This window comes from Ictidomys tridecemlineatus, chromosome 2 (genome assembly GCF_052094955.1).
Source record: "Ictidomys tridecemlineatus isolate mIctTri1 chromosome 2, mIctTri1.hap1, whole genome shotgun sequence".
NCBI classification, from domain to species: Eukaryota; Metazoa; Chordata; class Mammalia; order Rodentia; family Sciuridae; genus Ictidomys; species Ictidomys tridecemlineatus.
Window position 1 is genome coordinate 75900888 of NC_135478.1, and position 12671 is coordinate 75913558.

General features: G+C 53.4%; 1 protein-coding gene across 1 annotated transcript in view; it reads right to left on the reverse strand.

Annotated features, from left to right (window-relative positions):
- Positions 1-236: 236 nt before the first annotated feature.
- Positions 237-12671, reverse strand: part of Myo1h (myosin IH) — a 63664-nt gene continuing 51229 nt past the window's right edge. Inside the window, 13 exon segments of the mRNA XM_005340108.3 lie at positions 237-685; positions 1553-1652; positions 3121-3218; positions 3335-3405; positions 3717-3852; positions 4587-4642; positions 4839-4932; positions 5613-5696; positions 6365-6524; positions 7194-7278; positions 8441-8509; positions 10121-10197; positions 11505-11618. Of these exon segments, the coding sequence (XP_005340165.3) occupies positions 662-685; positions 1553-1652; positions 3121-3218; positions 3335-3405; positions 3717-3852; positions 4587-4642; positions 4839-4932; positions 5613-5696; positions 6365-6524; positions 7194-7278; positions 8441-8509; positions 10121-10197; positions 11505-11618 (1168 nt within the window). The 3' untranslated portion in view covers positions 237-661.

Consider the following 12671-nt stretch of genomic DNA (forward strand, 5'->3'; position numbering starts at 1 on the left):
CAGGGATGTCCAGCACAACCAAGCCCCTGCACCAGGCAGTGGCCAGCAGAGCTGGCAGAGCACCTGCGTCCTGTTGCACACCTGTGGTTGCTGCGGTGGGAGGGGAGGGGAGGAGAGGGGAGGGGAGGGGAGCCAGGCCCTGTGGTGTGGGACTGAAACCCAAGTCCTGGGTGAGGAAGCAGAGTCGTCCTTCACCGTATGGGTGCTCACTCCCCCCATCAGAAACTGAACCCAAATCCTTGAACTTGTAAGTTTCATTTATTTAAAGCAAAATTCAAGTCTTTGAAACTTTATGAAATTTCATTTACTTACTCATAGACCACACAGTATTTCATCATGTCTTGAATAGCTTAATGGAGGTAGAGAATCCGTCATCCACCCTGGGACATGCCCTGTTGAGGGGGGTTCTATTAGGGACGCTGAAAACAACCCCCGTGGACAACAAGGCGGGCTCTCAGAAGGCGTCCTAATATGAGTGCCACTGGGAAGCTGGGTCGGCCTTTGCTGTGACATGCCACTCGGTCTCCGCACAGGGGGCCTTTTCCGATAGGTGCTGGCATTTTTCCTTGAACACGTAGCTAACTGGATTTTTTCCTGCTTTTCCGGTCCTTTTCTCAGTTGGAGCACAAACAGCGCTGGTGCGGTCAGGCGTCACGCCGTATCAGGACTTCCTCCGAACAGACACCTAGGAGAGTCGCCCCTTAGACACCCAGCTGCTCCCTTGCATCATGCAGCCCTCTGCACCAGAGTGAGGGGGGGGGGCTGAGGAGCCAGCCCCACCCCCCAGGGGACAAGGTAGATGTAGAAAGTGGCTCACAGGCCTGTCGGCATGGTCAGCCTGAGCCAACTGCCGAGGAAGAGGGGCTGTTGGACTGAAGGAGAGAGGGTCAGTCTCTCAGGTGTAAGCTTGAAAACATGCATGTCAACTGAAAAATCACCCCGTCAGCTGACATTGAAAATGGTCCTCCCTTGAACTTATTCCTAAAGGGGGCCATTGAGTTATAAAAGTTAAATCCACAAAACACTTTTATTGGTAAACAAGTTCAAGTGTGTAGGAGATTCTTTGCTCTCTAAATGGTATCAAATAATAATTCTTGGTATAAATAGGAAGGACATTTTAATGATTTAGCCTCCAGATTTATACATCTCACTTCCAAGGAACATTAGGTCCAGACAAGCTGGTCCTCCTGCTGTGTGGACTGGGGACCTTCGGCTCAGCACGGGGCCTGGTCAGGGAGGTCCGGGTCCCTGAGTGCCCAGCCTCGGGTTCTCCTCCCCGTAACTAAATTACGATTTATGGGGGACTCCAGCACATGGGCTCCATGTGGAGACAAGTTTGAGGGGTGAGTACTTCGTGTCAGCCTCTTGTTCACTGGCAGTTAAACATGGTAGACTCTTTGCCTCCTCCAGTGTTTAATTTCATGCTTCTAGTGTCCATTTTTTCCCCTCTCAGATGTGGAATTGGGGATGGAGGGGAGAAACAATCCACTTTCTAAATCTATATTCTCTTCTGAAAGGCTTCTCTTCCCCCACCCCCAAGGCAGCCACTCACCACCGTTAACTGTCCATTTTTATCTTTATAGATCTGTTCTTCCAGTCCAGTATGGAAAACTATTGTGCCTTCTTTCCCAGGACTAATATAAAACTGTAAACTTAGAACACACAAAGTGACAAGTTACTGACACATGTTTTTTTTTTGCCCCCAGCTTTTGGTCTGGAAAGTAAACTCATGTGAAATTTTGTTGGTTTCAAGATGAGATTCCTGTTTCGTCATTGTGTTTATTGCCTATTTGAGCAATCAGAAGAAGAAAACCAGTTTTACAACTGGATGATTTACATGTTTCTGTAGTTCAGTCAATTTTTCATAGGGCCAATCTGATGCCTGAGGAACAAGCTACACATCTTCATGCCAGAACTTTCTTGTGGGAGGGCACCAGGGATTGATCTCAGGGGCACTCACCACTGAGCCCCATCCCCAGCCCTATTTTGTATTTTATTTAGAGACAGGGCCTCACTGAGTTGCTTAGGGCCTCACTTATGCAGAGGCTGGCTTTGAACTCATGATCCTCCTGCCTTAGCCTCCCGAGCCGCTGGGATTGCAGGCCTGGGCCACTGGACCCGCCTGCCAGAACTCTTACAGCCGCCTAAGTCTTGCCTCGGGTACAGAAGGACAGACAGCCCTGTTAAAGTGCCCAGCGCTCTCTCCCTGTTCCCCCACAGATCTGCTCATCATCCTGTAACAACTTGGAGCAGAGGAAAGGAGCCCTTCTCTTCAGGAGCAGTCTGCTTCTGTGGGCTGTGCAGGAGTCCGTGAGAAGGAGTCGGGGTGGCCTCAGCCATCCACACACCCTCACTGGCCACTGCAGTGCCCCCTAACAGGGCATGCTGGCTAACCTCCTGTGCTTTGCTTGCCTTGTCTGTGAAATAGAGAAGGTGGCAGCAAAGGACAGGCACAGCAGTGCCCACCTGCAGTGACTCTGGAGGCTGAGGCGGGAGGATCATGAGTTTGAGGCCAGCTGGGGTGTAGCTCCGTGGTAGAGTGTTTGCCTAGTGTGTGCAAGGCCCAGGGTTCCATCCCCAGTACTAGAGAAACAACAAAAGGTGACAGTTGTTTCACCGTGGAGAGAATTAGGGGGTATTTCATATCTGCATGGTAGGTATTTTTATACTCCCTAAAGAGACTAGCATATTCTTTGGTTAGTCTGTAGGCAGCCATCAAAGCTGGGGCCTGGTGCACGGAACAGGTCCCACCAGGCATCCATGGCAAAGGTGGGCTGCCGACACTGAGGCCCAGTGAGCCTCCTCTTACTTGGGGATGGTGTCCGTCAGGAACATAAGCACCTCTTTTGAAAACTCTGGAAACACTACCACTTCCGAGGTCAGTGACCTGACCTCTTCGTTTCTCTGGATCCCAGGGCGGAGGGGCAAGGATGGGGAAAGCCCTTTATCAGGGCGGGCAGGGGACACCACTGGAGACTCCCTCCCACCCCACTGGTGGACCGTGTTGTCCGCTGTGGGGGGGGACACAGGCCTGGGCAGAAGGATTAACATCTCCGTCTCTTAGGCCTGTTGGTGTTTGGACACTGAGTTACTCCCCAGGCTGAAGAAGAAGCCACCTACCTTCCTTGAACAACGTTTACCATGTTCTCCTTCTTAACCAGCATGACCAGTTTAGTAACCGCCTCAAACGGGTGTTCACACTGTAAGACAGCGTCCCCCTGGGGGAGAGGGGACGGCCATGGTGTCAGTGTCAGTGGTGTCAAAGGAAAAGTTCAGCTCTCATCCTGAGGTTTGGTGGCACTTGACACGTTAGAGGCTGGCGGCCATGCATTACCTTCTGCTTGATGTCTTCTGGTGACACATGAATGACCAAGATCCCATCACTCAGACTACTGGTGGAAACACCTTAAGACAGAGGCAGTCAGGGGCCGGAGGGGGGCAGCTCACTAACAGACCTGAAGGGCTGCACCCGGGGCTCCCCAGCCCACCTGGCTCCTCCCAGACACTGGGGCAGAGGGTGGGGACCCTGCTGTTGGACTGTGAGCCCAGGCAGAGCCAGTCATTTTGTGGAAGGCGACTGTTGCCCAACCTGGATGCTCGGAGCAAGAGGCCCAGGCCCCGGCATCCTACCCTGAGCCTCCCGTTTGTGGGCTGCTTGCTCGCTGGCCCCTCAGTCCTGGGTCACCTCCGGGAGTGCCTGAAAGTCGCCCGCCTACCCTTGAGCGCCGAGTACTCTATCTTCTGCTTGATCTTGGCCATTTCCACCACATAAGCCGCTTTCCGAGTGAGGATGAGTTGCCGCTGCCGAGCCTTGAAGCCTTTCCTGTCGTACTTGATGACTGGGACACCATACTGCAAGGAGGCTGGCGTCACCACGGGGCGGGGGACGGGGAGAGGTGACCTCCCAGGGTGGGAACCTGGGAGACTTGCTTTAAGCACAGAGACTCGGCAGGTTTTGCATGAACAGATCTTTTCTCTGCCAGGCTCTCTGTGTGGTAGACTTGGGGGCTCAGCTCTGCCACGTTGCCCTCTGGGGAAGCAGAGGCTACGGCCACCAGCCCCAGGGCTCTGCTCTGAGAGGCCAGCAGAGAGGAAGACACTCTGGGCTTGAAAACCCTCTCAGCCTGGGAGGAGTCCGTCCCACAGACTCCCAAAAGGGCAGGAACAGCCTCCAAGCACACCAGCAAGGCCACGTTCACGTCAGCCAGGGGGCAGGCTCAGCAGGTACTGTCACCTCGGTCGTCCCCTTAGTGACCTCATCATCCACATCCACAAGACGGCCACTACACTGAGAAGACAGACCACCCACTGCCCCTCACCAACACGGGTGCTTCCTGAGTACGTTCCAGGCTGCATCAATTTCATACAAAAAAACCAAATCAGATTTTAGGATGACAGAGAAAAACCTCAAGAACAGCCACCAGCATCTAATTGCCATTCGTCACCCTGTCACTTTTAATAACACCCAGAGCAGCTCCCAGCCGCACCCCTGCGGTTAAGTAGTGCTTCAGACGCTCCTCAGAGAACAGGTGCCCCCCCCCACGGTGAGGGAATCCTGCTGAAGGCTGCGATGCCCGCTCCCGTACCTCGACTTTCTCACTGCCGATCAGTTGGAGCACCTTGGGGTGAATGTCTCCTTCATCTAGAGAGAAGCAGACACCTGAATCACCACTGAGTGCCAGCCTCGGGGGAGGCACAGCCACCTACGGGTTTGCCTTCCTCTGTGCCAAGGTCAAGGTCTCTGCTGGGGAGACTGCTCTTGGGAAGTGCTGGGGTCCTCGAGCGCCTTCCTTGACGTGTTCAGAACTGGATAAGCACCTCGATAGGAAGGTACTTACCTATCCGACTAGTAGCAAAGGGCTGGCGTAAGCTGTCTGCGTAGCCTTCTTTCTTCCCCCTGAATATTTCACTTGTAACCACCTTTTGCTGCATCTGGTAAAACAAATGTGCCAAAATGGTAGCCCTGGGACTGTCTTAGGGACAAAGGAGCTTTAGATCCATGGTTGGCTAAACCATAGGATTAGCTGACCAAAAAACCCCCAAAGTTACATTGGTAGAGACTGGGATCAACATTTGTGTGGCTTCCCCAAAGTGGAGTTTTCAAAACTTCAGAGAGCAATTGCCCTCTTCTCAGATCAGAGCTCAGCAAACTACAGCCCCAGGGCCAAGTGCAGCCTGCAGCCTGTTTTTGCAGAGTCAAGATGTACTGGGACCTAGCCGAGCCTGTCATTTACATGAGCCTGTCATTTACACAGGCGCTACCCGCCTGCTGGAGCCGCAGAGTGCTAACTGGTTAGATTGTCACAGAGATCACAGAGATGGCATCGCTCACGAAGCCTAAGGTACTCGCACTCCAGCCCTTTACAGAAAAAGCCGGCCATAGAAAGGGTCCTGGATTGTCTCCATGGTAACCACACAGAGCTACCGACTGGAACTTGAGCTGACACTCAAGGCTCGTGCTGGGTCCTCGGCTTGGCTGCAGGTCATGGCTGGCAACACCCTTCACTTGTAGGGGGGATGCTGGACAAAGCCTCCTGACACTACCAGTCCCCACTGCAGGACGGGCACTCGCCCCTCCTCCATCCTGCCCCCAGCAGACGCCACGTGCCTACCATGGCTCTCCGCTCATCCGTCACCCCGCGGCAGTACTTGCGAACCAGGTTCCTCAGGCACATCTTCCTGAGCAGGTCGGAGGCCTGTGTGGAGAGCACACGTCCTTCTACCCGCCTGGCCCACACCGTCCTGGGTGGAGCCACCACAGTGGAAGCTTGGAAAACACACTTGGATGCGGTTTAAGTTCAGTGTTAATATTGTGGCATCAAAGCAGCGAGGCTTCTGGGTGCTCACTTTTCAAATTTGCTTAAGTAGCGGATCACAAACTTGAACATGGTCATGGTCCCTCTGAGAAGGAGCAGGCTTGATGTTCCTAAAGATTCTCACTCAGTGGGTCTGAGGTGGAGCCCAAGAAGAATCTTATAGTGGCCTCCACACCACATCTGGACATCCTTTTTTTTTTTTTTTTTTGGTATCAGGAATTGAACCCAGGGATGTTCAACCACCCAGCCACATCCACAGCCCACCCTTTTTTTTTAAAGGGTCTCACTAGGTTGCTTACAGTCTCACTAAATTGCTGAGGCTGGCCTTGAACTTGAGATCCTCCTGCCTCAGCCTCCCGAGCTGCTGGGATGACAGGTGTGCACTACCACACCTGGCCTCGGGCCATCTTTTGAGAAACTTTTTAACAATCATTGGACCTACTGGGAAAGCTCTGTCAAGGATAGAAATCATTCAAACAGACCCCGGTGGCTTTATAAGTTAGGAAGGAGACCATGTCACTTGCAACAGAGCCCCTCTTAGTCCTCACGTGTTCCAGGATGCCCGGAGGCCGCAGCCAGCTCTTGTCCAACACATTCTTCGGAACATGATTCCGAAGATTCAGGATGTAATTCTTCCGCACGAACACTATGAACTCCTCGTTGTCAGGGCAGAGGGGTCTGTGGCGATGGATGAATCCCTTGATGAACCTCAGAAGAGAAGCCTTCCGTCAGCTTTCTGGCCCATTTCCTCAGAGATGCGCCTTCTCTTCCCCATTTGATTCAGAAGCCAAAGTCACAGGTGGTTTAGGTGACCACATGGGACAGAAGCCAGGAATGAAGCCCACAGACCAACCGTGCCCCAGAGACATGTCCCGCTTCACCCACGTGGCCTTGTGCTTTGACTTGTCTGAATTAGCTGCCAATTTAAAAAGTCGGGAGGTCTTGCATAAAAGCCAGATCTCCGCTCTCCTCAAATGATGGAGTGATCCGCCAGCTGTGGCCTCTGTGTCTCCAGGCAGCAACTGACTGGCACAGTCACCGCCCCACTGACGTAGACTGAGGTCCAGTTCACCACAGTCCCCACCACGCCCTACTGCCTCGTCCCAGCTCATGAGACTCTTTACCTGCCTGGCTTCAGAGGGCATTCACCCATGTGACTCTGAACTAGGCCAAAAGAAGGTACAAATGCACGGACTGGGATCACTATCACATTGGGGAGCTCAGAGCAAAGAGGAGGAACTGAATTCCCAGCAGCTTCCAGAAAAGAAGATCTTTGTGCACAAATTCAAACACCCCAAGAACCCAGCCACGCCCAAGACCCTCCCCTGCAGCACACCACGTTGAGTGACCTCTGCTCCCTGTCGGCTGGGAACTCACCTTCTTATTACCTGCACTGCCCACCTTCTCCGCTGGACCTCCCTTCGAGCCAGGACTCCACGCCAGTGGGCTTCCAGTTTGGTGGCTGAAAGAGCCCATTGCTGACATTAGCGAGTGGTCACAGTCACAGGTAAATACAAACGGCTGCTCCAGGCCTCGTCCACCCAGGGCACGTCGGGGTCACCCCCCCATGTGCCCTGCTGGTACAGAGATGGAAAGTCCAACGCATGTCATTAGTTCTTACCTGGGGACGCTCAGGCCGACACCTAGACCAGGGAGTCAGAGACCAGGGTGCCCTGGAGGACCCAGGGAAGCTGGGAATCACACAGGGGGTTTCCCCAAGGTCTTTTTTGGGGACAGGAGTGGCTCTTGTGATAGTATAGATTAGTCATACCACACATTTAGTCAGCCTCACCCAACGCTGGCTTTAGTGGTCAGCATTTAAAAATTGGAAGAAAATAGAATGCACAAAAATCAGATCCTGGCCAATATCCCCAATTTTTAAATACTTTTCAGATTATTTTTTGGTAATTTGGATTTTTTTAAATGCCTTTCTTTTTCCCTCGCTGAACTGCACTGTTTCTTTTACAGAAGCACAAGCAACTAGAAATAACCCACATGTCCCCCAACAGAACTGGATTGTGGAACACCCAGCTCAGGGGCCAACCAACATAAATAAAATTCAAAGGCAGCACAGCTAGGCACGTTCATTTACATATTGTCTAAAGCTACTTTCATGCTACGGTGTTGAGTAGCTGTGGCAGGGGTCATCTGACTCCAAGTCTAAAATATTTGCCAAGATCTTGTTGACTGCTGACTTAGAGGAATACAACACAGCCATGGAAATGAGCCAATCACATCTGGTTGAATTCCAAAAAACAATTTAGAATGCAAAACTGTGGCCACAAAATACCAACAGTATGATTTTCTTAAGTTCAAAACATGCCAAACGAGAAATATATTGTTTGGTGATGTGTCCACAGATGGTAAAACAGAAAAACAAGGAAATGAATATTGGAAGATTCAGCAGAGACTGCATCTTAGAAACGGAGGTTATTGTTTGAGAACGTGATGTGGGAGGCGCTTGGAGGCTGCCTGTCATGTCTGAACAAAGTGCCTGTGGAGCAAACATTGCTGGTCCATAAGGTAAGTCTGAGAAGGGGCCAGGTTTCCAGGATGGGCAGGGGGAGGGCAGGGCGGCCATGGGGCCCAGGCACCGCACACGCAGGCTCCTGCCGACTGCTTACCTGCCTGTCGCTTCTTCACGTATTCCCTTCTTCCTAGGCGGCCCTTGTACGTGGCTTGGATTCTCGCAACTTAAAGTAAAACCAAAAGTTTTGGTGAAACGACTTTCATCTGGTTGTCTTTGCGGTTGTGACCTCCAAGAGGCACCGGGCATGGCCTTCCCAGGCCGCGAAGCCCTGGCACAGGCTGCCGACTCAGCACCTGAGAGCAGGCCTGCTCGTGGGCCTGGGGCCGGGCTTCTCTGCCTTTCTGTTTCCTTCCCCAGGTAGGGGACAGACCCAGTGGTGGAGCCACCAGTTCCGGGTGTTCTAGTCCATCCCCAGGCCACACCCCAGGGGCAGGCAGCACCCGCACATTTCCGATAGAGTCAGGGGCTCTGAGCGTGGAGACACCTGCTGGGCCACAGGTGACACGGCCACTGAGGTGGGTGGGCCACAAGACACCCCAGCTTCTCCATCCACCATCCCCCCACATTCATCTGAGATCCCACCAGAGGCCAGGTTCATGGAGGGCCTTGCCGATCAGTAGCACGTCCCCCAGGAGCTGGGCAGAGATGCCGACTCAGGCCCCCTGCAGCCGGCTGAGCCAGCACCTCATGTCCACCTCATCCCCAGCCTTAAGTGCCGGCGGCCAGCACATTCGTATGAGGTCAGGAATGAGATCAGTGAGCTCTGCCCCATGACCAAGCCCCCGCCCTCCTGCTCAGGAGCCGTGTGGCCTTCAGTCGTTACCAAAGTCTCTGTGTCCCAGAGTCCCCGAGTATAGAGTGGGGATGGTAACACCTACTCCAGGATTTGTCCTGAGATGAGATCATGGGTATCAAGAACTTAGTGTGCAGCTTACAGCGAGCATCAGTTACTAGTGGTGACTAGTTAGTCACCAGGCATGGTGGCACACGTCTGTCATCCTAGAGGCTCAGGAGGCTGAGGCAGGAGGATCTCGAGTTCAAAGCCAGCCTCAGCAACATAGTGAGGCCCTAAGCAAGTCAGTGAGACCCTGTCTCTAAATAAAATGCAAAAATATAGGGCTGGGGATGGGGCTCAGTGGTTGAGTGCCCCCGAGTTCAATCCTTGGTACCCCTGCCCCACCCCCCAAAAGAGTGGCTAGTCCATCCTAGACCAGTTTAGATTTCCAAGAAGTCCCCCGTCCCCAGTGCTTTGTAATTCCCCACCACCAAACTTTTCTCATTTATGGGCTCAGCGGTAGAGCCCTGTCCTCACATGTGCAAGACCCTGGGTTCGACCTCAGTACCACTTATAAATAAAGTAAAGTTTAAAAATATATTTTTAAAAAAACCTTTTTCTCATTTATAATAAACACCCTGGCCGCAGGCTTGGAAGCTATGCCTGCCAACATCAGATACTTACTGAGTTTTAAAAACCTGAAGGCAGGGGTGATGGGCTCTGGTGGTGTTAGGGCCCACCTGCCCAGCCAGGTGGGGTCCACAGGACAAGCAGGCACTAGGGCACTGGAGTGTCTGCCTGCGCCCAAGGCTGCCCGCCCGGCACTCCCTCAAGCCCTCAGTGCACACGTATCTTATCCTAATTCTGTGTCTCGTTCCTGGTTTCCAACATGAGTATCTCCAATACCAAATCAGACTCCCATGTTTAATAGTTACTCCCCCAAGCTGGACTTTCTCATTTTACCTTCTACTGCAATCAGGGCAGAAAAAAGAATCATACCTAATTGATGTTTACTAAATTCAAAGGCATCTTCCGTAGCAAACAGGGTTCTGGGGAAACGAATGAATATTTTGGTTCTAGAAGTGAAAAGAAATGTGTGAATTGGTGGGTTACCCCTGTCGTGGCTGAAGAGCATCCCCCTGAGATTCATGTCTGCTCAGAAACCTCAGAAGGTGACCTTTGGAAGGAGGGTCTTTGTGGATGAGAGGATGCGAGGAGCTCAGACCAGGTGAGGGAGGGCCCTCAACTCCAGAAAAGTGTCCCAGCAAAGAGGCCACACGACGACCAAGGCAGACCAGCCTGCTGCCACCAGCCCAGGGAGGATCCTCCCGTCGGAGGTCCAGAAGGGGCGCAGCCTTGCCAGCACCCTCATCCTGGGCTTCCGGCCGGCGGAAGCGTGAGAGAATGAATTTCTGTTGTGAAGTTCCAGGCCATGAATCCGCCATGCTAACCTGAAATTGCTGCAGGCTGTGCTCCTGTGCCTTGAGGAGTGATAAGGAAGAACACAGGTCCCAGCTTAGAAGGAGACCCAGCCCAGGTGAGTGCTGGGCTCAGGTTGCCTGCCCTGCCCCACACCTGCCTCGGGAGGGAAACTTCCCAGGGCAGCCACTAGGGCGCAGTAGTGAGCAATGCCCCTGCTCCTACTTCCCCCTCCCGAGTCATCCCATGAGGACAGACCTCCTAACCCTGACCTCCAGGACCTGCTTCCCTAGGAAGTGCCGTGCCCGATCTCCCCAGGGATCTGGAATGAGTAGCCGATTCTTGGGACCCAGAATAAGCACCCCAAGATAAGCCTCATACAAGCAGGAGGTAGGAGCCAGCAGGGAAGGCCCATGGATAGGTTCAAAGGCAGCTGTCCCTGAGGTGGGGGCCCTGCATTCTGGGAATGGGCCGTCTCCATGCCTCTTGCAACCAAATGAGTCCTGACCACAGTGACTCGCAGAACAGACTCCGATCATCCCCCTCATCCTACCAAGTGGCGCCCAAAGGCTTCCACTGTGTATAGAAGTTCTCTGCCCAAGGGTAACTTCAACTCTATTCTAGAAAGCACTTTGGGGGATGGTAAAGATGACTTCACGTTGCACAGGTCCTAATGCCACCTCCAGGAAGTCATGCACCCATTTTAATAATGAGAGAATCTAGGCTCAGAGGAAGGGGGTCCACCCATGGCCCCCTCTTCATTTTGCAAGCAGAGATTCATTCCAGCTACCGAGTCAGGTTCAGAACCCAGGGGCCCCTTAAGAACTCCATCTCCTCTTCTAGCCATTGGAAGCCACGTTTAAATTGGGCTTATAAATCTACAAATGAGTCCCCTTCAAAATGAGGCTGTAGATCAGGGTGTGACAGCAGGGGACAGTCAGTGGGCAGTTTGCTGGCTACTCACTTCCCTAGCTTGTACTCCTCGGGTCTGTAACCGATGTACTTGATCAGCCGTTCTACGCCCTCTCCCGGAGGCCCATGCCAGTGTGGCCAGGTGTCTGGGCACAAGGACTTGTACCTGCCAGGAGAGGAGATGACACTCAGCAGCCTTTCCTGGACAGTATCCACCCCCCACGCCATCCGAGTCTGCTGAGCTCCCTGACGCCGTGTGACATCTCACACCAACTTCCTCTGATTCAGCTCAGCAGTGAGGTGAGTGGTCCAGCAGAGCGGGCGCCCTGTGTGTCCTTAGGAAAAAGGACATCGTTGGACCTTCAACCCTCGTAACTGCATTCCACCCCGAGGTGGGTCCCTAGGAGAAACAAAAGCCCTGTCCACACACAGACTCACGCACCAACGTCCACAATAGCCAAAGGCCAACAACCCCATGTCCTTCCAGGGGCACCAACAAACAAATGTGTCCCTCGCCAGAGGAAAGAGGACTACGGTTGGAAGTGACTGAGGACTTTCCTGTAGGGTCATTCCGACTCCAGAACCTAATCCCGCATCCTCCCCTTGCTCCTAGGCAGCAGCCCTGAAGATAACCCAGCCCCTCACCTAACCAGGGACCCCGTTCTCACCCTCACCCAGATTCACTCTTGCTCACACAGAACGTCCCCAGCCGGCCTCACATATCTCACCAGTCTCCCCCACTCAAGGGCAAACTCCATAAGGCAGGGGAGGGGCCTGTCCTGTTCTCTGCTGTCCTCTCCCCACACCCAGGCGCAGGAGAGGCGCCCACTAGTGCTATGGCCGGAACAGAGGAGCCCCAGACAGCAGCCTGCGGAGCCGCAAAAACAGTTCAAAACCTGCAGGACCATGGAGCACCGTGCGTGTGGGGGTGGGTGGGGGGACCAGGTTGGGCAGGGACCGTGGCTCCCGCCTTCACCAGGACAAGGGTCACCAAGCCACTGGGAGCTGACGGGCAAACATGGTGGGCAACGGAGAGGCCAGTCATCTGACAGTTCCTGAAGCAAACCCCAAAGACACCCTGATGACAGGCTGAATGGAGTTACCAGTGACACGGCCACTGTGACCTACACCATTACCATGCCACTCTGCTTCTCTTGAGCACCCGTGGTTGTTTTAGTGGTACAGAGTCCTGCGTGGCCCATCACCAAGGAGGTGTCGG